Genomic DNA, 21,864 nt, shown 5'->3' with positions numbered 1-21,864 from the left:
CAGAGGTTCGAGATATCGGTTTCGGTGGGGGAGTCCCAACTTCCGGATGGTGATGACCAACCGCCAGACACACGGACCCTTGCACGTTGGTGCGATTAGTTCCTGTCATTGATTTTTTTGTGTGTTTTCTACTTTCTCTCTCTGCATTTTATCCTTCTCTATCTCTTCTTTCCTTCCTTCTCCACCCACGAGAGATCTGCAGCTCGCCCACGGATAGGTAGGGTGCACCTTCGACTTTGGTGGCCAGGGGTGGCGGGTGAGTTCGGAGAGGATGGGACCACCATGGGGGGAGGCTGGGATGGCTGGGCTCAGTGGGGGGGCGCTACATGTGCATCTTCCCGGCATTTCCACACCCTAAGTGTGCTAGTTGTTCTGCCAGACACCCAGGTTCTACCTCCATATATACGCAGAGAGCTTGCCCCAGTAGGCTTGACGACACGGCGCGGTGCTGCGGGGGGTGGTGGGAGGGCTTGGTTGGCTGCCCAGTGGTGGAGTCCTGGGGGGAGTGGGTACTCTGTCACACTTGGTTCTTTACTGCGACAGACTGGGTGGGTGCACAGAGGTGCCTTTTCATGCTGGCCCATGATTAGTCTTAAAGTAGTAATCATCAGCTTCAATGTGCGGGGCATTAATTCGCCGGCGAAGCGACGTGCGCTTCTGGCCTTGCTGAGAGATGCTAAGTGCGATATTTGCCTCCTACAGGAGACACACCTCATGCAAGTGGACTGGAAGAGGCTCCGATCCAAATGGTTCGATAAACAATATTTTTCATCTGGGCCGGGGAAGAAGGCTGGGGTGATGATCCTCCTGGGCACGCATTTCCAGGGGACTGTAGTGGGGAACTTCGCTGAAACCGCCGGGCGCCTTCTGGCCCTGCGGGTATTAATGGGAGAGTGAGTACATAAGGTAGCCTCGGTCTATAGCCCCAATGAGCACCATTAAGCTTTCTTGCGGAATACGTTACACCTACTTCTGGAGTCTCCTGATGAAGACTTGGTTGTCGGGGGTGACTTCAATTTGGTTCCGGCTGCTGATCTGGACAGGTCAACACTTAGGGCGGGACATACGGGGTCGATCTCTGACTCAACGCTACAGAGACAGAGTGAAGCTGGCCTTACGGACGCCTGGCGCCTTCGCTTCCCATCAGCGCAGAAGTACACCTTCTTTTCCACGGTACATCAAACGTATGCCCGCATCGATCTCTTTTGGACCTCGCCCAGGGTCACGGTGTCCACTGACGATGTCTCTATTGGGGTAGCGGCACTCTCAGATCACTCCCCGGTTGTCTTAATGCTGATCCTCCCGGGCGGCTCCCAGAGGCAGCATTTGTGGCGCACTTTGCTTACACACAATGCTAATATAACCGAGTTAAGGGGTGCTATTGAAACCTACCTGGAGTTGAACAACGTCGCGGTTGGCACGCTCTGTGATGCCTTGAAGGCTGTCCTTCGCTGGTGCGGTATTGCTATCGGGCGAACCTCAGCAAGGACCGTAAAGCTAAAAGAGTGGAATTAGAGGATCAAATCCGGGAGCTGGAGGGGGTTCACTGCTGTATGGGGGCGGTTCAAACACAGAGACTTCTCACGCAAACGAGAAAGCAACTACAAGCGCTAGATCTCGATCGCGCAGAATATGCTTTGCTCCGCACCTGGCAGCGTTACTATGAGGGGGGAACAAGGCTGAGAGACTTCTGGCACACGCTCTTCAGGCAGAGACGGCGACATGTCGGGTTGCGGAACTTACGATTGCACGGGGTGAGACCCTGGAAGCGGATGGGGAAATTGCATCCGAATTTGAGGCCTTCTATAAGGCGATATACTCAGCTGAAAGCCTGGATCCTATTGCGATTGAGGAATACGCACAAGCGGCGCCAGTGACCCCACTGCTGGACTCCATTGCAACCACCCTGGAGGCGGATATCTGCCCTGAGGAAGTTTTGAAAGCTATTGAGAGGCTGTTGGCTGGTAAGGCTCCAGGCGAGGATGGCTTCCCGGTTTATTTTTATAAAGATTTTGCATCGGACCTTGCTCCCCTCCTGGCGCTTCTGTCCGACACTTTTAGCACCACTGGGAAACTCGCCCCATTGAGGGCCATGGCGGAGGTAGTGGTCATTCCCAAGCCTGGAAAGGATCCTCGAGAGCACGCCTCTTACCGCTACATTTCCCTGCCTAACGTGGACTTAAATATTTTTACCAGCATTTTGCCGTCCAGGCACATGCAAGGTCTGTTGGACACGGATCAGTCGGGTTTTATCGCAGATCGCAGTTGTAGCGACGGGACTCGACGACTGTGCCATCTCTTGGATAAGACGCAGCGCAACAAGATCCCGGCGATACTCCTGTCGGTGGATGCCGAAAAGGCATTTGACAGGGACGACTGGCCCTATTTGCAACAAGTCCTCTGCCGATTTGGACTTGGGGAGGGATTTCGGAAGTGTGTGAGCTGTGTTTATCATGGGCAGCAGGCTCGCATTCGGGTCAACGGGGTGGTCTTCAGGTCCTTCCAGATTGAGCGCGGCACAAGTCAGGGATGTCCACTCTCCCCTCTTCTTTTCGCACTGTACATGGAGCCATTTGCTGAACGGGTCCGCCAACTACACATGGTCACCGGGCTCCGGATGGGCGATAGGAAGCATAAGATTTCACTGTATGTGTATGACGTGCTCCTTTACTTGTCTCGTCCATTGCTCTCTCTCCCACCCTTGTTGGCGGAGGTTGCCGCCTTTAGCGCGGTGTCAGGTTTCAAAATTAACCTGAAGAAAACTCAGGCGCTGAGTCTCACGATCCCAGTGGCGGACCGACTTCAATTGTAGCAGCTCTTCCCATTCTCTTGGGCTGTCAGCGATATCACGTACCTGGGGCTCTGGGTTTTTTCGACTACCGTAAAGACAGCCCAGGTGAACTACTCGGAGTTGCTGGCCACGGTGCGCCAAGAAACAAACAGCTGGAAGAAACATGTCCTCTACTGGTTGGGCAAGATAGCTGCAGGTAAAATGACAATTCTGCCACGTCTGCTTTACATAATGCAGACGCTCCCCTTATGTCCGCCGCCCACGATACTGGCCCAAATGCAGCAACTAATTAATGGCTTCATTTGGGGAGGAAAGAAACCGCGCATGGCTCGACACCTCACGTATTTGCGACAGGAAGACGGAGGCCTTGGGGTCCCCCATCTTGGCTGCTACTATGAGGCGGAGCAACTGCGCTGGATGGTGGAATGGTACCAACTGGAGTCGGAAAAGCACTGGTGCTTCATGGACAGGGGCTTGGCTGGGATTCACATCTGGAAGGTACCCTGGCTCCCCAGGCGACATCGCCCACAAGGCGTGTACCTCTCCCAGTCCTGCGCGCTCCCATGAAGGTATGGGACAAGGTCCAGGAGAAATGTCAACTGTCTACAGCCATGTCACCCCTGACCCCTTTCATTGGGAACCTGGACTTCCCCGCAGCCCTCATAGGGAATGCCTATCTGAAATGGCAAGAAGTGAACTGTAAATGTATTGGCGACCTTTTTGATGTACGGGGATTTATGGACTTCCCCCAGTTGGTGACCCATTATAGGATCCCCAAGGAGGCGTACTGGCAGTACCTAGCTCTACGCCATCGAGTCACGCAGCCTCGGGTCCGTGTGCATGCAGGACGGCTCCTTACAAAATTCGAGATCTGGTAAATTACTCGCACCTCCAACAAACGTCTCTTGTCAGACATTTACAACTTTCTCAACAAGTCCAAGAATCCACTTAAGTCCCCAGCACAGTGTAGATGAGAATCGGAGCTGGATCGGGAATTCTCCCCGAAAGAGTGGATGGACATTATACACAGGGCACGGGCCTCATCGTGCAGCACTTCAGGGAAGGAGATGCTTCTAAAAATTGCGCACTATTGGTATTATACCCCGGCACGTGTGGGCAGGTGGAGGCCCCGCAGCAGAGATCTATGTTGGTGCGAATGCGGTCAGGTGGGCACACTGTCCCACATTCTCTGGCTCAGTCCAATGCTACAGCCCTTCTGGGATTCCATCTTGCCATTAGTTGATCACATATTCCAGATGCAGCTTCACAGATTTCCCGGCTACATACTGTTGGGACTTCCTAATCCCCTCACATATCCTCTCCGCTCCTGTAGGGGTAGAGTGATCACCCTAGCATTGGGAGCAGCTAAGCAGGTCCTCCTGGCAAAGTGGGGCACGAATGCTATTCCAACAAAACTAGATTGGATGCACAGATTGTGGGTGGTGGTCGGGATGGAAAGGATCACAGCGGGGATCAGCCACACGTTGCCTAAGTTTGATAAGACCTGGGTTTTCCACTGTGGCATACCTATCCTCCGAATTCATCGAGCTCACTTGCCCCCGATCCCTCAGAGTTCTGCGATTCCCCACGGCTGCCCCTGTGACCACACGCCCCTTCGAAGAAAACTTAGCCCTAGACCCCTACTGAGTCATAGCCTGAGCTGTGGGTGGTTTCCGATCTCTCTTTCCTATGATTTCATCCACATATCTGCTTTATTCTACTCTTCTTGGACTCTCTCCTTTGTTTTAATCTTTTGTTTTTGTTTGTATTCGCATTAATAAAATTTGAATTGACTGCCAGACTCCCCGCCGGCCAGTGGTTGTAGGTGGGTTGAATTTTATCGTTCACAGCATATCTAATAAAATGATTTAAACAATAAAAGTCAGACAGCCCCAAAGCAGAAGATTCACAGAGAGCTTGATGAATGGCAAGAAAGCTGTGTTCATGTTCTGATGTCCACACCAGTGGCTCCTTGTTGGTTAGAGCCAATAATGGCTGTGCCTATAATGAAAAATTAGGAATGCAATGGCGGCAGTGTCCAGCCATTCCTAGAAATGTACGCACCTGTTTTTGTGTGCTTGGAGGTGGTAAAGCCAAAATTGATTTTATGTGCTCTGTATCCAATTGTCTCTGCCCTTTTGACAAGAAGTGTCCTATGTAGGAAACCTCTTCTTGAACATATTGTACCTTTTCAGGAGACACCTTATGTCCCCCGGCAGTCAAGAAGTTCAGTAAATTTACAGCATCTGTTGTGCACTGTTCTTCACTGGTGCTTGTCAATAACAAATCATCAATGTACTGAATTACTGTTGTTGGTTAATGGCATTGGAACGCATCCAATTCCTTCTTTAATGCTTGATGAAATAATTTAGGGACCCTCCCAATAGCTTTGTAGGATTCTTTGAAAACAGTAACTTCGTCCAGCTGCTGAGGAGGAATAGAAATACAGGCTTTTCTCATGCACGGGGATAGAAAAGAAAGCATACTTTAGATCAATCACAGAAAAGTGTTTTTGTCAGGTGCCAGAGTAGATAAGATAGAGAATATGTTTGGGACTACGGGTACATGTCTCAGAAATCGGACAATACATTTTGTCCGTAAAAGGTTCTATAGTATATTTGAGTGGGGCTGACATAGGGTTTGTTTTTAGCACATTGGTGAATCCCACAGATGACTTATTTTATCCCGAGAGAGGTGTCTGTCAGAAATGAGCCGGATGCACCAGTGTCTAAGAGGAACGTGACTGATTCACCTTTACCTCTGCTAGTACATGCAGATCCATGTCATCCACTGGAATGAAAGGCCGCTGTACCTTTTTACTCTGGCACCCCTATTGTCCCGCATAGGGACTGAGGTCTATGAGGTGATGTTCTACTTCATCTTCATAGTATGCTAACATCACCTGTCTCTGCTATTTCTTCATGTGAAAATAGTTATTATCTTGTTGTGTAGCCTGGTTCTATGTATTCTGGTGTTGATGGTCTGCCCTGCTCATTGATCCTCTTCGTGTTCCTCTCCCTCTTTGTCTGGGCAGATGATGGCAGTCCCGTGCTCATTTATCCTGGCCACCACAGTTGTAGCAAGTCTGTTGGTGCTGTGCAGGTGTGGTATTAAATTAACTTGGTGGCACATATGATTAGGCAGGGGAGGGTCTAGGTGGTCCTCCTCTACCTCGCCCTCCTCTAGATACATTAAATTCCTGGCCTTGCTATGAGGACTTTCATCTTTGTGTTTTTTTGTCTTTAATATCTTTTGCATTTAACTGTAGTTCTTCATAATATGGGGCCGACTGTAATAGCTAAGGTATCTGTTTATGGGACCATGTAGGGTTGTACTGATAAATGGCACCTTTAATGTTTTTCTGCGGATTATTCACAAAGTAGGACCCTAATGCATTTTGGGGGCTATCACTGGAAAGTTCTAGACCGCTGGATTCAGAGAATTCCTTTAGCATCCTGAAGAAGAAAGCAGTAACCTTTTCTTGTTCTTGCTTACAATATTTATTTTGCTATAATTTATCTACTTTGTGATAATATTTTATCTATTTTCTTTAGCAGTTTCTCTGGTAATTGCTGCATCTCATCTTTTATGCCTTCCTAAGGAGTTCTTTTCTTATTTTGTGCTTCTATTTCTGCCCAAACTGTCTTCAGTTCTGCATCACCCTCCCTCCTTATTTTCTTACAGATGCCATCTGGCAGAATCATGGAAAACATCTAGTCCATGTCCTCTAATGTTAGGTGATCTATTTTTAGTGGTATGTTAGTTTGCCTGTACCATTCTTCCCTATCCTGTCTAATGTCAGGGTATTGAGGAGCAAATATTTGCAGTTCCACATGTGTCAAAGGTACATGAGCCCTCATTGTTATACTCGTCATTATAACCTGGTGCTTCTCTCAAGGGCAGTACCATGTTAACCATGTTATTTTCCATTATGTTCACACTATTTGGCTATTCTGATTGTTTCGATTCATTTTCCCTTCTTCGCTCTTCTTAATGGCCCTTCTCTTACGGGGAGTGCGGTTTGCTTCACTGAATCACTCTGCATACCTGATGAGTATGCTTAATCTATCCTCATCATCCAAATGAACATTATCTATTTGATTTGCAAGCTTAACATCCCCTTGTATTGGTAATATCTGAATTTAGTGTTCTTTCTGTGAATAGTTTTCCCAATACCAGTTCATGTACTGGTCCGCCTTTCTCTGTATTAATTTTGATGTTTATTATATTTCATTTTGTTTGTAAAATAGCACGGAACTTGTGGCTCACCATCCCATATGGATGTTCCCTCACCAGAAAGCTTGTCAACCCGCTCACGTACTACCTTTTCTTCACTGTAGTTTAGCTGCATTTGTTGTCTAGTTGCTTTCTTTGCATTTTCTGTTATATCCTGTATATCAATTAGCTACTGTTGTTCTTGCTCCCTTACAAGTGAATTTTTCCTATCGCTAGTTTTCCTGATTTTTGAAAGCTATATTGTGTCTTAGACCCTATATATGGTGGCGGTTTTGAATGGTTTAATAGTATCTGTTCTATAAACTGGTCCTCCTCAAGTTTAACAGAAGGTGGAGCCGATGGGTATAATTCTTTCATTTGTTGTGTCTGTGGAACAAAACATTTTCTATTGCTATGTTTTCCTCTCTACATGCCTCATTGTATTTCTCATTCTGTTTTTCTTTCTCATATTTCATCAACTTCCCATGGTCACTTTTTGGCTCTGTCCATTGTCTACCTTGCACATAGCTTCTCCATGCATGATAGGTATCCTATTCTAACTAACTCACCTGCTTGCCTTTCTGTTCACTTGCTCTCAGACACTCCTCTAAATAATCTAACCTTCCTTTTTCAAATCAACCTCCTTTGGGCTACTGCCTAAGCGGGTCATCACAAGTTAAATGTTGCCATTTATCTAAAAACATTGCCATATGGTGATCTTTTTTCTTCACTATAAACCAAGCCGTAGTCCCACGCTCCAGAGTGAGTTGATTTTTATCTAGACTCGTCGATTTTTTACATTTGGATCCACAACAAAACAGTTTACTCAACATTTTCAAAAAACGTTCTTCAGGCTCAATGTCAGTTAACCATTTACAGAGACCCTGTCTCTATTAAACAATAATAACATATTTTGGTCTAATGGTAATACCTAAGACCAAACAGAGAATTCCAGTTCTATGTTTGCCCAACATCTTGGAGCTGGAAACTGTTTCCCTCCTACACTTTAAGGACCCAGTCCCTTGGTCTTACCTGGTCCACAATGACTGCAACTGACTGTTTAGGCAATTCACCTCTGTATGTTCGAATAGAACTTATAAGATCACGTGTCTCAGGTTTCTTCAAGGGAAGTCCATCGTCTGGGTCTGCAGGGAATGAAGTCCAATCTGGCAGTGCACGTCCAAGACAGCGGGAGCTCCCTGGACCCACAACAGCAGCGTTTCTGCCCATCTGGAGCATGTATCAGTCTATCCAAGTCACAGCACCATTTGTAAAGGTCATTTATATGAAAAAGAAATTAAGTCAACTCACAGTCATGGTGATTAAAAAGAAGCAAAGTTTGTTTGCTCATGCCTTGGGTGGAAATACACAGTCCAATCTATCAAGTGTTTCAGCTTGCTTGGGTTGCGATAAACTTGCACGTGTAGATTTACTCACTTGTAAGTTTACCCTTGTAAATAGGCCACAACAGTCAGCATCCTCAGCAGTAGAGCACACCATAAGCGTATAGAAAACCAGAAAAAGGGCCAATGCTCCTGCAGGTGGAAGAAGACTAGGGTCACTTTGGTTGAGAAACTCTGGAATGGATTGCAGAAAATATGAAAAGGAAGTACTGAAAACAGAAGTGGGAATTTCTTAGGATAAGATTGGAACCTCCCTACCGCCACCTCCTCTGGAACATTTCTGGACCTGTGAAGAAAATATCTTTAAGAAAGAAGACTCTACATGACAGCTGGAGACGCAAGACCTCCTGCTGGCACTGGCTAACTGGAACTGCTCTCCAGGTGTCAGTTGGTTAGCCTTCTGTTACCTTCTATAGTACAACAGTAAGCAGATAGATGGACTCCTCTCCTGACTACTGAGTATTGTACTGTGTTGGAACCCAAGCAGGAGAGAGGCTTAATGATTAGAAGCTTGTCTATAGAACCTGAGTGTTGCAGAAGTGATCGGGGGAACTTTCCCAGCAGTAAAAAAAAAAGTGAGACATAGTAATTCTTTCCATCTCCGGGAGGCCGCAACAAAGTGTTTAGGATTCACCTGGGATGGTGCACCCTCTGTCAGCAAGAAAACCATGTTGATCCTGCCCAGAGCTTTCTCCTGTGCTGTACAGAGGTTCTGCACATCCTCTCAGTAAATGGATTCTGTCTCGTGGAGTCCTTCTCAGCTACAGCTACAGCTTTAGCTTTGGTGTGCTGGTGGATTTTGGGGTTTAAAAAAGTAACAAAGTCTGAAGGTAATCCTTGAAGTGTCGCAAGGCTGCAAATCTACTGTACCTGTGAAGTGATTTCTTTCTTTATAGAACCGTGCTCCAAGCTTATGTTGCAATACCACTTATAGCAGAACCTTGATGAAGGAATATCCAAACTTGAGGGACCCTCTCTATTTTCACCTTCGAGCCTTGCCCCACTGGAGGGCTTTGTGCTCCCAAAATTAAATGAAATGGCAAGTAAAAACTTTGACTTATGTGACACCTGTTTGTCGTTTTCAGACTCTGCTTCATCACAGTTAGCCTGAAATCATGCCTGGTTCCTGGTGTACTAAAAGCTCATTCACTGATTGTCGCTTTGTGTTTTATCAACACTTTTTGCATCAAAACTTTACAAATCCATATCACTGTATCCCCTTATCCAATTTTGATTGCTTTGGTGTCTCTTTGCTTTGTAAATTTTTCTGTAAATATTCGTATGTTATTTTCTTTTTCAAATTAAAATTATGGGTACTGCTTGAACTTTTTAAGGGCTTATGTTCAGATGTTCCTAATATTCTTCTTTTTTATATCTTTTTATTTACCATAAACTTGGCATATTCCGAGTTCTATCATAAGGAGAGCATCATCATTGTACAAATGTCCATAACGTTATACACTTACAGTTTTTGGTACATTATTAAAAATATTGACGTTCCTCCTTCTATAGTTTCACCATCGCCTGGATCTCAGTGACCTCTATAAGCAAACAATCTGCCCCAGATCTTCTCCCATTTCTTTTGGCATCCCCTACTTTGGTACACCACTTTTTCAGCTGTGCAGCACCAGTCAAAATCCTCTTTCCATTCAGTAACCCCCAGTGGTTGGGTTCCCCCCATTTCCGTGCTATGTTTCTTTTGGCTACCATATCAGCTATCTTAAGCGACAGTGTCATGTATTTAGGCCATATGTTTTCATCTTTCACGCATAGAGATATTCCTAACATTATTGAATATCATTCAGTGTTTACAATAGTAGTGAGGGTTGAAGAACATCGTGCTGATATGCATGTTACTTACTTAATTTCATTGATTTTCACTGGCTAGGTAAAATGAGTCCATTAAATTAGTTTTATGTTGATTTCCTTGTTATGAGTCCTTTCAAAATCTGATGTTGATGGCTGAGCCAATCCATGTTACCATCGGTGTGTGTAGAGTTCTAGAGTGGTGCTCATTGTCTTAAGTAGATTATAGGTTTATAAAGAGAAATCGTGCAGATTTAGCTTAGTGTGGTTGTTAATATTTGCCACAGTTTAAACAGTATTTTGAAGACATTGTCCTTAGTGTTACTGTAAAATTAAATAATCTTTCTGGATCTTGCCTGCAATGTTTCAACGGTTTTGTGATTTTCTTCTTCATTTTACCCCACAGATGGAGTATCAGAATGAAGGAATTGATGCCACCCTAGTGGAATATGAAGATAACCGCCCACTCCTGGACATGTTCCTTCAGAAACCAATGGGGCTACTTTCTCTTCTTGATGAAGAAAGCAGATTTCCACAAGCTACAGACCAGACTTTAGTTGGTATGATATATGCTACAAAGTTAAGGATTGCATTCTAATTTTGATATTCAGAAAAATCAATATTACATATAGTTTCAAATCAGGCTTTAGGTGAAAGGAAAGTAGCATCAATAAGTACTCAGATGTTCAATCTTGTGCAAAAAACACGTGCTGAAAGCCTCGGCTGCATTGTAATATTTCTATCTTTATCAACTGCAAAGGTAAATAATTCCACCTCCTGTATTTAGGAGAATTGTTGACAAATCCAGTCATCTGAATACTGCTGATGCTAATTGTATTTACTTTTACATTGTTTTATAAACAATTATATTCTTTGGTGGGTTATCTTGCAATTCACTTTTATTGCAAATTCGGATACCATTAAGTAATGACGAAATATCCTTACATCTCTAGATAAATTTGAAGATAATCTCAGAAGCAAATATTTTTGGAGGCCCAAACGTATGGAACTTTGCTTTGGCATTCAGCATTATGCTGGAAAGGTAAGGTCTATTTCTTGTATTCTTTATTATTATCATGACAAATGACAGTGGTTGCACCATTTATAAAGTAATGCACAAAACTCTCCTCCTGCATAAAGCTGGTGTTGCTACCTTCCATTTGAACCAGACATTGATATAACGTCAAACAATGTGGAGATGCCATCTCAAACCTCAATAAAGTTAATTTCAGATCAGAACCACATGCATTTAAAGAGACTATAATATGTTATGTTATCATTTATTTGTAGAGCACTCGTATAAAGATACTTCTTGGTGCTTGAGGAAGACAAACTCATAAAGCTTAACAGTAAGCTGACAAAAAGGCTGGAAGTTATTTCATAATTAAGAAGCCAGGTTTTCAAGTGGCATGTTAAACAAAATAGATTTGTTTCTGCCAAAGGGATAGTTCCACAGTTAGGCTTCTGCAGCAGAAACAAAACGGGCTGATTTTGAGTTTGGCAGAGAGCACACCATCGCAAAGGGGATGTAGCACACTCATTGTCAAGCTGGAGGTCCACCTGCCTAAATAACAGTCGGACAAACCCCAAGTATGTCACCAACAGAGCCTACTACAGCTCAGTCACTGACATACTCCTCCAAAAGAGTAAGGTCTTTCGGAGGTTTGGCCATTCGACTGCCTGAACAATTTAGAGAGGACAGTGGAATGGCTAGTTTTACCTATTCTTTCCCACAGTGAAAAACTTGGTGGGAAGGGAAGATTTTTTTTTAAATGACACCCATACCATAGGTGAAAATACTCATAGTATGCTGGTCATTAGTGTTTGTTTTTTCCAAAACAAAATCCCACTTTTGGATTTTGTTTTTCAAGAAACAAAAAACAAGTTGCAAGTTTGATGTGCAGCCGTTGTATATGAAAGAGCCATCCGTCAAGCTCTTAACTCATTGACAGGAACCGCAACAACTGAATCCTGTTAATGACTAGAGATGCCAGCAGATATATCTAACTTTGGATTGTGCAATCGACATTTTACTCCATCGCCCTGATGGAGTACAATCCATGTACTGCCTCCAGAAGTGACAGTTCTAGTCCTAGTGGTAGCAGGCAAAAATGAGGTAGCTGATCAGAAGGAAAATGTATTGCCCAGCAAGAGAGGTGATATGAGGTGTAGGGCTTTTTGAATAATTGTTAGGGCCTTAGAGGCTACTTGAAATCAAATGGGAAGGCAGTGTAGCAATCGTATTACTGGAGACATATGCAATCTTTGGCAGTTTTTGTAAGCGCTCACACAATAGCATTCTGAGCCCATTCTAATTGATGTAAGATTTTGAATGGAGATTCAAGGTAGTTTAAATTAGCAGTCAAGATATGATTGAATGATAGTTTTCCCTAATGGGTTATGCAAAGTGGTATCAATAAAGGGAAGAATCTTTTTTAGAAGGCGAAGGTGTTTAAAGAAAGTGCATGCTACATTTATGGATTGTGCTTCCAGGGATAGAGTTATGTCCAAAAAACTCCTACGTTCTGCACTACTAATGAGGGATAGGTCTGCCCATTATATCTGGCCAGAAATGTCTGTCCCATTCTGCTACCAATGAAGCAAAGTCAATAAAGAACTCGGTTTTGGTCAGGTTCATCTTCCTGGAAGCACTCTCAGGCACAGCATGGACAAGTGACAGTGTAGGATAACTCTTCTTGATGATGGTGATGGAGCAGCTCCTCCATCACCAATGTGCTCTTCTTGATGCTTGGTTTCCTACTGGTCAGATGGCCTGGGATAGTCTTGTGGCTACTAAGCAGGTTCAGTCCATAAAGCTGTCCTCATGCATTTGCTGGATATTGTCTAGGTCTTCCTGTGGACCAGGTTTTTCTCAAGTGTTGTGAACATTCAGTTATTATTTTAGAAAACATAATATATGAAAATATATGCATAAATATATTGAATATGAAATGATCACTGTTTTTCTGTTATTTTCTTGACTTACGCCAGGTGTTTTTGTTAATCCACTCTTCGAGTGGCCGTCATTCACTTATAGTTCGTTTTCATTTAGATTTCATTTGTTTCTTGAGGTTCTTGGCTTTTGTTCTCTTTCTCTGCTTCACGACTGTTTACCACGGCGTCCGCATTTAAATTTGGATCACCCTTCCCAGAATAAAAATGCTTAATAAAGCCTTGTCAAGAAAGACAGATTCATATTACAAAGTGTGCTTCATAGAGACATGCCAAGTAACACCCATAGCAAATTAACATCTTAGATTTTCCACTTAAAATTATTTTAGCACAATGCCATTAGCCGAATAACAGCCCACCTGTGGTGAATACATTAGCTTCACCACACCTCATTATTCTTTCCATATGCTATCTCCTGAGAAGATCATAGATGAGTAATCTTTTCAGCATTGTCCCTATTTTCTGATTTAGTAATTTTACATTTAATTCTCATACATTTTTGTCACAGATCAACTCGCATATATTCCGCGTTCACTCATAATCGGTAATTATTCTGGAAATGGCATTGAACAACTGTCATGGTGTACAGTGCATTTTGCATTTGAGAATCATTTTGCATTATGCTACAGACTGCACAGCCTAAGCTGAATATTGTCAATCATTTGTAGATCGGTTTTCAATGTCATTTAAGTGAAATGATGTGGTAAATTAAGACGAATTGCTGTAAAACCAATCTCCATCTAAAAAGTGCAAATTACACTGTACAGTAAGAAAACTAAAACGATTCACACTGTTGGTATCTTTATCACCCAGTAGTTCATGATCAGTTTTATTATGCTTTTGAATTTTTGATGCAATACTGTGATTAAGATGCAGCTTAATTTAGCAAGACTGTTTAATTCATCGTTAGCTTTTCTTTACTAGTTTATACTCCATAACCAACTATGATAACTATATTTCGCTGAAAAATATTTTCTCTTGTCCTCATTTGCCATTGGTTCTCTGTTAGAGTGAGTTTGTAGGTAATTTGTAGATTCGAAAGGCACAGAAATGTAAACTTCGAGTGCAGATGATACCAGGCAAGTATCTGCTTGGTGTTTGGATATTTACTCTTTTAAAAATCAAATAAAAACACCTCTGCAAGCATTACGCAAGCATGGGCAACATCGTGCCAGTAATTATCACCTATTGTACATATTTAGTATAATGGTAAGTGAATGTTTAAATTTTCCTCTTGACTCAGTAAATCTTAGTCTATGTTCAGTTTTGTACTTTCACACTTTATTTTGAAATGGTTGTTTAGTTTTTCACTTAGAAATCAGAGTCAGGCAAGATCTGTACCACCATGTGGATAAATTGCCTATATAGTCACAGTTACGCCATCACTCATTTTAGCCTAACTGTTCTAGTAAGCATAGACTCGAACTAAAGTTGGCACAATGAGGCCAGATCTGCAGAAATTAGGGGTTAGCTTTTTTCACTCAAGTTTTTTTAGCTAGTTTTCGAGGCCTTCCTGCATTCTTCCTACCTGGTCATTAGTGCCTATCTGTAGATTCTGCTTATAAGGTGTTATTTCCTCCACTTGTTTGAGTTGAGAAAAAGACCATAAATGTAGTGCCAAACAGCAGCGGTCTGTGCAGGTAAGCGCGGTGGGGCGGGTGGATGTCAACAGACGAAGGAATAGGAATTATTTATTTATTTAATTCTCCCTATTCTGTCAATTGTCAACTTCCCACCCTCCCGGCCCGCCTCACCACACTTACATGCCAGGACCACCGCTGGTGCTAAAATGTATGGATTTTGGCATTACGTGCTGCAACTGACTAGGAAGAGAAGCTCTGGTCCATTGATATGGCTTTATGTTTTTTATACTTGCTGGCTATTTTGCCTTAAATATTTGTTAGTTTTTTTTAGCTACACTGAGGATCTGTTTTCTATTACAACCATCACAGTAATAATTAGCACATGTTCAAATCTTCATCATCACTCATTATTGCTCTTTATAAATACATTTTTACACAATCACCAAGTAGTACTCCCACATTCCATTTGCAAAAATATCTGTACCATAAAGTGTTTGCTAATTACTCCATTTGCTTCTGCATGACTGGGCTAGACAAAAAATAAAATCTATCAATGCAGGTGCATTAAACTGAATGAAGCTGAAATAAATGAAGAGATTAGCTATAACTGCCATGTAATGCACTTTTTATGCTGTGGGATCGATTACCAGCAATATCACTTTAAAAAACCTGGCAGATTAGTAAAAATGCATGGTTCTAGTGAATGTTTTATTTCTGTTTTTCTATTCTATTATCATCCAGAGCTTCCTATCAAGGTATTTAACCAAATCCAGAATGCAAGAGCTTAAATATGTGCAGTAAGATTTACTTCTCTGCCTAAACTAATTGTAATATCCACATGGCAATAAAAAGTTTTTTTCACGTGTCAAATTTACTATACTATGGTAATAAACTTGAATTTGCACTGTAGTAATACATGCATGACTTTATGTTTATTAGTACAGTTGCTCTAAACAACATGCTTTATTGAACAATGTTTATTTTTATTGCTATGATATCTCTATATATATGTGTGTGTGTTTATATATATATTCACAGAAAAAACCATAGGTTTCAGGCACGTTATAATTAGGAATTAGCATTTAAAAAACCTCAGAAATTCACTGAAAAAACCATAGGTTTCAGGGGTGTTATAGTTAGCTGGACTTTTCACTTGTACAAAACCATTGAAATGTCCCCGTTATAGTTAGTTCAGCTAACTATAACTCGCGCGCCCGCAATGCACTGCTGATGACGTCACATATTACATCACTCATGACATGGTCAGTGACATCACTCATGACATCACTGATGACATCTCAAATGACATCACTGATGACATCATCCAGTGAATGTGTGTTTTTCTGAAAATTAAATATGTTTTATATATGTATATCTCAAGGTCGATGGAAGAATAAATGGGTATATAAGTGTCTAAATGGATGATTTGTTTTTGAAAAATTGATTGTGTAACTGACTGATTAAGTGTATCATAGTGAATACATGGCTTAGTGAGTAATGTTTAAATATGTAAATATCTCTATCAGTCTCTCACTTTGTGTATAAGTGGCTGCATGGGTTGGTGAGTAGCTACATGGGTGTCTATATAGGTTATTAGTTGGTTTTTTGAGTATCAGTCTGAGTGTCTGCATGGTTCGGTGGGGGGTATTACGTAGTGCATAGGTGCATGAATGAGTGACTCACTCTTTGTATGTGTTGAAGACAGCATGTGTGCAGGACTGTATGGGTGGATGAGTGTGTGTATGGGTGTGTTAGTGAGTGAATGACTGTCTCAATAGTGTCTTTATGAGTAACTACATATGTTTTAAACTAGTATATGTGACTATTGGTGTATATAAGTGAGTATATGTGAGAGTGAGAGATTGAAAGAGTTCCTGTATGAATAAGTATGTGTTTCTATAAGTGATTGTTTAAAAGACTAAGTATGTGTAAGTTTCCGTAGAAGTAAGTGTGGTGGTGTGTGTATAACTGTATATGCAAATAAATGTATGTTTGATTATTTATTAGCATGAGTGACTATGTGTGTGAGTAACTCTATGGATGAGTGGCATTGTGTAACAGGATGTATAGGTGTATGAGTACATATGATGAGTGAATACATGTATGAGTGACTGTATAGGACTGTTGGTGAATGAGTGGATGTGTATGTGGATCTTAGAATTACTGAAGAGGTTGTTGTAACTGGTATTGGTATGTCCATTGTTTTGAAAAGTTTAGTCTCTATTTTTGAATGTGTGTATCAAAGGTTATATTAGGGTGAGAGGAGGTCTGCCACTCTATCACAAGGATGATGTCATCAGTGATGTCATCAGTGATGTCATTTGAGATGTCATCAGTGATGTCATGAGTGATGTCACTGACCATGTCATGAGTGATGTAATATGTGACGTCATCAGCAGTGCATTGCGGGCGCGCGAGTTATAGTTAGCTGAACTAACTATAACGGGGGAATTTCAATGGTTTTGTACAAGTGAAAAGTCCAGCTAACTATAACACCCCTGAAACCTATGGTTTTTTCAGTGAATTTCTGAGGCTTTTTAAATGCTAATTCCTAACTATAATGTGCCTGAAACCTATGGTTTTTTCTATGAATTTCAAAGGTTTTTTAAATGCTAATTTCTAACTATGCCTACAGAGATAGGACATGTGAAGAAAGAAGAAATAATGCACAGAAAGAAAAAAAAGAAGTGCAGAAAGAAGCAACAGAAGTCCTCAAAGACGAAGAAAAGTGCAGGAAGAAGGATAACGTGCAGAAAGAACAAAAAGAAGAGCAGAAAGAAGCCTTGTTGCAAAATCATCCTGTACCCTCAACTTTTTCAGACGGATACTGGTGGTAACTGAGTCTGACTAACCAGTCCTAGAGCCAGTGCTATGTTAAAAGACACTTAGAATACAGTGAAAACACCTACATACACTAGGGAACATTATGCTTTGGGGTCCCCCTGTGATTAGCATGACCTCCTCTGTAAGCCCCTAGTATATAATAGGGCAGGGGGATTAAAACTACCTCTTAAAACAGGCCACAGGGCGTTTTTGCACACGTTAACTCAGGCCCCGTCCCCTCCCTTCACCACTGTGTAAACACGCCCTGTGTCCATTTTTAGTTGGGAGATTAAGTTCATTTGAATCCTGAGGGTCCCTAGGGTCCAACTAGCCCACTAGGTACCTCCAGTAAGTGCCACAGAGCTGCGTTGCAGAGAGGTGTAAAAAGTGGCACGGCCTGGACCACCTCTCTGCAATGCAGCTCAGTGGCGCTTACTGGAAGCACTTGGTGGGCTAGTTAGCCCCCAGGGGCCCTCAGTATTGAAGGAAAATTATATCCCCAATTTAAAACGTGCCATAGTGCGTGTTTGCACACGTCACCTCAGGCCCTGTCCCCTCCCTTCACCACTGTGTAAACGCGCCCTGTGGCTGTTCTAAATTGAGAGATTAAGTCCCCTTGAATCCTAAGGGTCCCTAGGGTCAAACTAGACCACTAGGTACCTCCAGTAAGCGCCACAGAGCTGCGTTGCAGAGAGGTGTAAAAAGGGGCTTGGCCTCAGAACACCTGTCTGCAGCGCAGCTCCCTGGTGCATACTGGAGATGCCTGTTGGGCTAGTTGGCCCTCAGGGACCCTCAGTATTGAAGAGGAATTCATTCCCCAACTTACAACTCGCCAGGGGGCGCGTTTGCAGAGTGCTGCAAGGAGGGGGCGTGGCCTCCGGCACGATGCCAGTCTTTTATTTATTTTAATTTTTTAAGAATTAGGGCTGTGTGGCCCCCCCTTCTTTTTCTAATTTATTGGCCCTGATGACCCCATCCCCCAGGGCCTGTCTCCTAATTATATTTTTTCGACCCCAATCCCCAGGGCCGGCCACTGTTTTTTATTATTTTTAAAAAATATATATTTATAGACACACCTAGGACATGCTGGACAAACCGTACGTACCTATCACCATGACTATTTGCGTGATATTCATTAAAAGGCGACTATGCATACAATGAATCCACGTGGAATGTATTTACACCACTAGTGAAGCTCTGACATGTCTGATGCCCTACCGTGCCTAATCCCGGTAGACACCCTCGTCGTTTATTTATACAAACATGGGTAGCTATTGACGGGCACATTTAATTCACATGCACACCAAGCCATTCAAAGGGGATTAGACAAAAATTCGACCAAAACTATGCAAGAAACCCCCCTCACGGTTAATAAAACACACATCCACTGCCGGATGTGTAATACTTTTTATTTTACTCTCTAGAAAGGGGACGAACATCACTTGAGAGTCACAGCGCGCTCCTGGCAGAGCCCAATGCTGTGTTACGCCCACCATTGCCTGCTGAGTGCCACACACCTCTGTGTTGTATTCCACTAGCTAGTGCATATGCTATGACACTCTCTAGCCCATGTGCACTGTAACACCACCCCGTGAATATGTCATGCCACACTTGTCTTCGCACGGGTTATATTGCCCCATCTAACGTGCCTTCCTCGATGCCTATGTTATAACGCACAGTGCTATGCCATACATATTACAATCTGGGATCCATATCTTTGTCACAGTGCATATGCAACGTTACACTCCCCAGCACATATTTCATATTACAACTTTAGAGACTAGTTAGGTTACACAACACTGCCCTGTGCATATTACACTCCAAGGCGCTAGTGCCTGTGCTATCTCGCGCTCTCCAATGAATCTGTCATTGCGCACAATGTATTGCATATTATATTTCACGCCCGGTTCATCTTATCTCACACTTTTTGGTGCATAATTTATACCATACACTATATCTAGTTTTCATTTTCAATCGTGCTCTCAGGACTATGTTCTATATAACACTGTGTTCACCTACCCTTTTCACGGGCATTACATTTTGCGATAGGGGTTGGAGGGTCAGGGGGTGTTTCTGCCAAGTGAGCCCGGAGTCACAGTCACAAACGTCCTCTTGTTCCTGAATAAAAGTGAGATTATGCTGCATACTTGTTCATATTTTAAGTAGTTCGCACAGACACACGTTTTAAAAACAATAACGTTCCTAATACCCGCCTTCTCTGAACAGTTAGCTTGCTGCCCCATCCCCCTCCTCCCTATCCTCTGTTGTGTGAATCCATGGACTAGCCTCCTCCCTCCTGCCATGCATGGTCTGATGTGCTGCCACTGCCCTCAATTTAGTATGATGTACCAGTCCACTCCTCTTGCCCTCCATTGCCCAATTCTATGCCCCATCATTGACCTCCTGCTTAAACGCTGTGCTTAGCTTGCTGCCCCTATTCTCCTTCCCCCTGCCCTCCGATGTCTTTGTGTATGCCCCTGCTCCATCCTTTTTGCCCACCATGTTCCATGGACCTGCCACTCCTATCTACTCTGAGTGTTCTGTTGAGCTGCCACTCCCCTCCCACCTGCCTAGCATTGTCAGATGACTGTAACCTGTCCCTGCCACCTCCACCCTGCCTGTCCACATGCCATGCCCCTATCCTCTTCCTCCTGTCCTACATGGTCCATTGTACTGCCACACCCTTCTGCCCTCCCTGGTCTGTTGTGCTGCAACTGCTCCTCCTGCCTGCCCCGTGCGGTCTGTTGTGAGGCCCCTTCCACTGAACTTTCTTGTCTGTGCACAGGTCCTGACCCTCCCTTCTATCCTCCATCGTCCTTTGTGCATGCCCCTGCACCCTCCTTCTTGCCCATCATAGCCATTGTGCTACCACTAACCCTCCCACTTGCCATGCATGGTCTTCTGTGCTGCCATGGCCCCTCCCACCTTCCCTGTGTGGTCAGTTAGCTGCCCCTGAACCCCTCCCACCTTCCCTCCATGGTCTGTGGGTATGCCATCACAGTCTCACTGTTGCTCTTCATGGTGTGTCTTGCTTCTAGTGCCCATCCTGCCTGACCTCCATGGCTATCTTGCTGCTCCTGTCCTGCCCCCTTGCCCCCTCTGTTTACATGTGCAGACCCCTACTCCCTCCCTCCTGGCTTGTCTGTTCCATTGTAATGCCCATGATCCATCTGATCCATCCCTCCTGCCCTTTATGGTCTGTTATGCTGCACCTTTCTCTCCTGTCTGTCCATTATGGTCCTGCCTCTTGCCCCCCTGTTCTCTGTTGTCCATGTGCATGGTCCTGTCTCCTCCCTCTTGCTTTCTATGGATTGTTGTGCTGCACTCCCGTCCCGCATGCCCTGTGTGGTGTATTGTGCTGCTGCAAACCCTGATGCCTGCCCTGCAGGGTCAGTTTGGTGCACCTCTCCATGTCCCTCTTGTCCTCTGTTATCCAAGTCCATGTCCCTACCCCATTTCCTTCCATGATCCAATGTACCATACTTGCGAACATTTTGAACTTGGTAAGAGGGAGATTTTGAAAAAAAACTGGGGTATTGATTTTCCCCTTTGAGTTACATTGAAAAAGAGGAGATTGTAGACAGGAGACAGATAAAATAAAGCCCATTTGAGCTTAAAAACATTGGACGTTTCCTGGCTGAATCGGGTCTGTTGGCATGTATGGTTGTACTACCATTGCCTCTTCCTTCTGCCCACAATGGTCTATTACATTGCCACAGCCTCTCTTGCAAGTCCTGTATTGTTGGTTTGTTGCCCCTGCCCCCCTTTCCACTGCCCTCCATAGTCTGTTGTGCTGCCACGGCCCTTCCTGCCTGCTCAGTGTGGTTAAATTGTTGCCTTTGCACCCTCCTACCTGCCTTCAATTTTCAGAGTCTGTGCCCCTGGCCTCTGCCTCTCAACAGTATCTTAATGAACAACTAGATTGCTAACATTCTATATTTATTACAAAAGTGTGGAACGCCTGACGTCATCTTGATGTAATCAAAACTGTAATACCTAGAGCATTTCCTTTAGAAATTACATATATGAGAGGGTCTTATTGGCATCAAAATTATGGTTAGTGCTCTAAAAGACTAAAATAAAGACATATTTTCTGAGTTTTCAAATAGCGAGAAAGCACTTTTAAATTATTTGTTACCTTTATGTTTTTTTATCCAGTTGACCACTTGATTAAATGTTGCACTTAGGGGAGAGGATGTGGTGTTACTTCCATAGCTGCAGACTTTGCAACTGGGGAACCAGGTTGGAGTTTCTGCTTCAGCTCGACATTCTGTGATTCTGGTCAAATCAC

General features: G+C 43.4%; 1 protein-coding gene across 4 annotated transcripts in view; it reads left to right on the top strand.

The window, feature by feature from the left end:
• The window catches only part of MYO3B (myosin IIIB), a 2,253,613-nt gene that overhangs the window by 1,393,396 nt on the left and 838,353 nt on the right, over nucleotides 1-21,864 (top strand). For all 4 annotated transcript variants that reach the window (XM_085645333.1, XM_085645331.1, XM_085645332.1 and 1 more), the window contains 2 exons: nucleotides 10,622-10,775; nucleotides 11,169-11,257. In XM_085645333.1, the coding sequence (XP_085501459.1) occupies nucleotides 10,622-10,775; nucleotides 11,169-11,257 (243 nt within the window). The remainder of the gene's footprint in view (nucleotides 1-10,621; nucleotides 10,776-11,168; nucleotides 11,258-21,864) is intronic.

This window comes from Triturus cristatus, chromosome 3_1, assembly GCF_964204655.1.
Source record: "Triturus cristatus chromosome 3_1, aTriCri1.1, whole genome shotgun sequence".
Lineage (NCBI taxonomy): Eukaryota > Metazoa > Chordata > Amphibia > Caudata > Salamandridae > Triturus > Triturus cristatus.
Note: the sequence above shows the minus strand (reverse complement) of the source record. Positions and strands in the feature narration are given on the sequence as shown.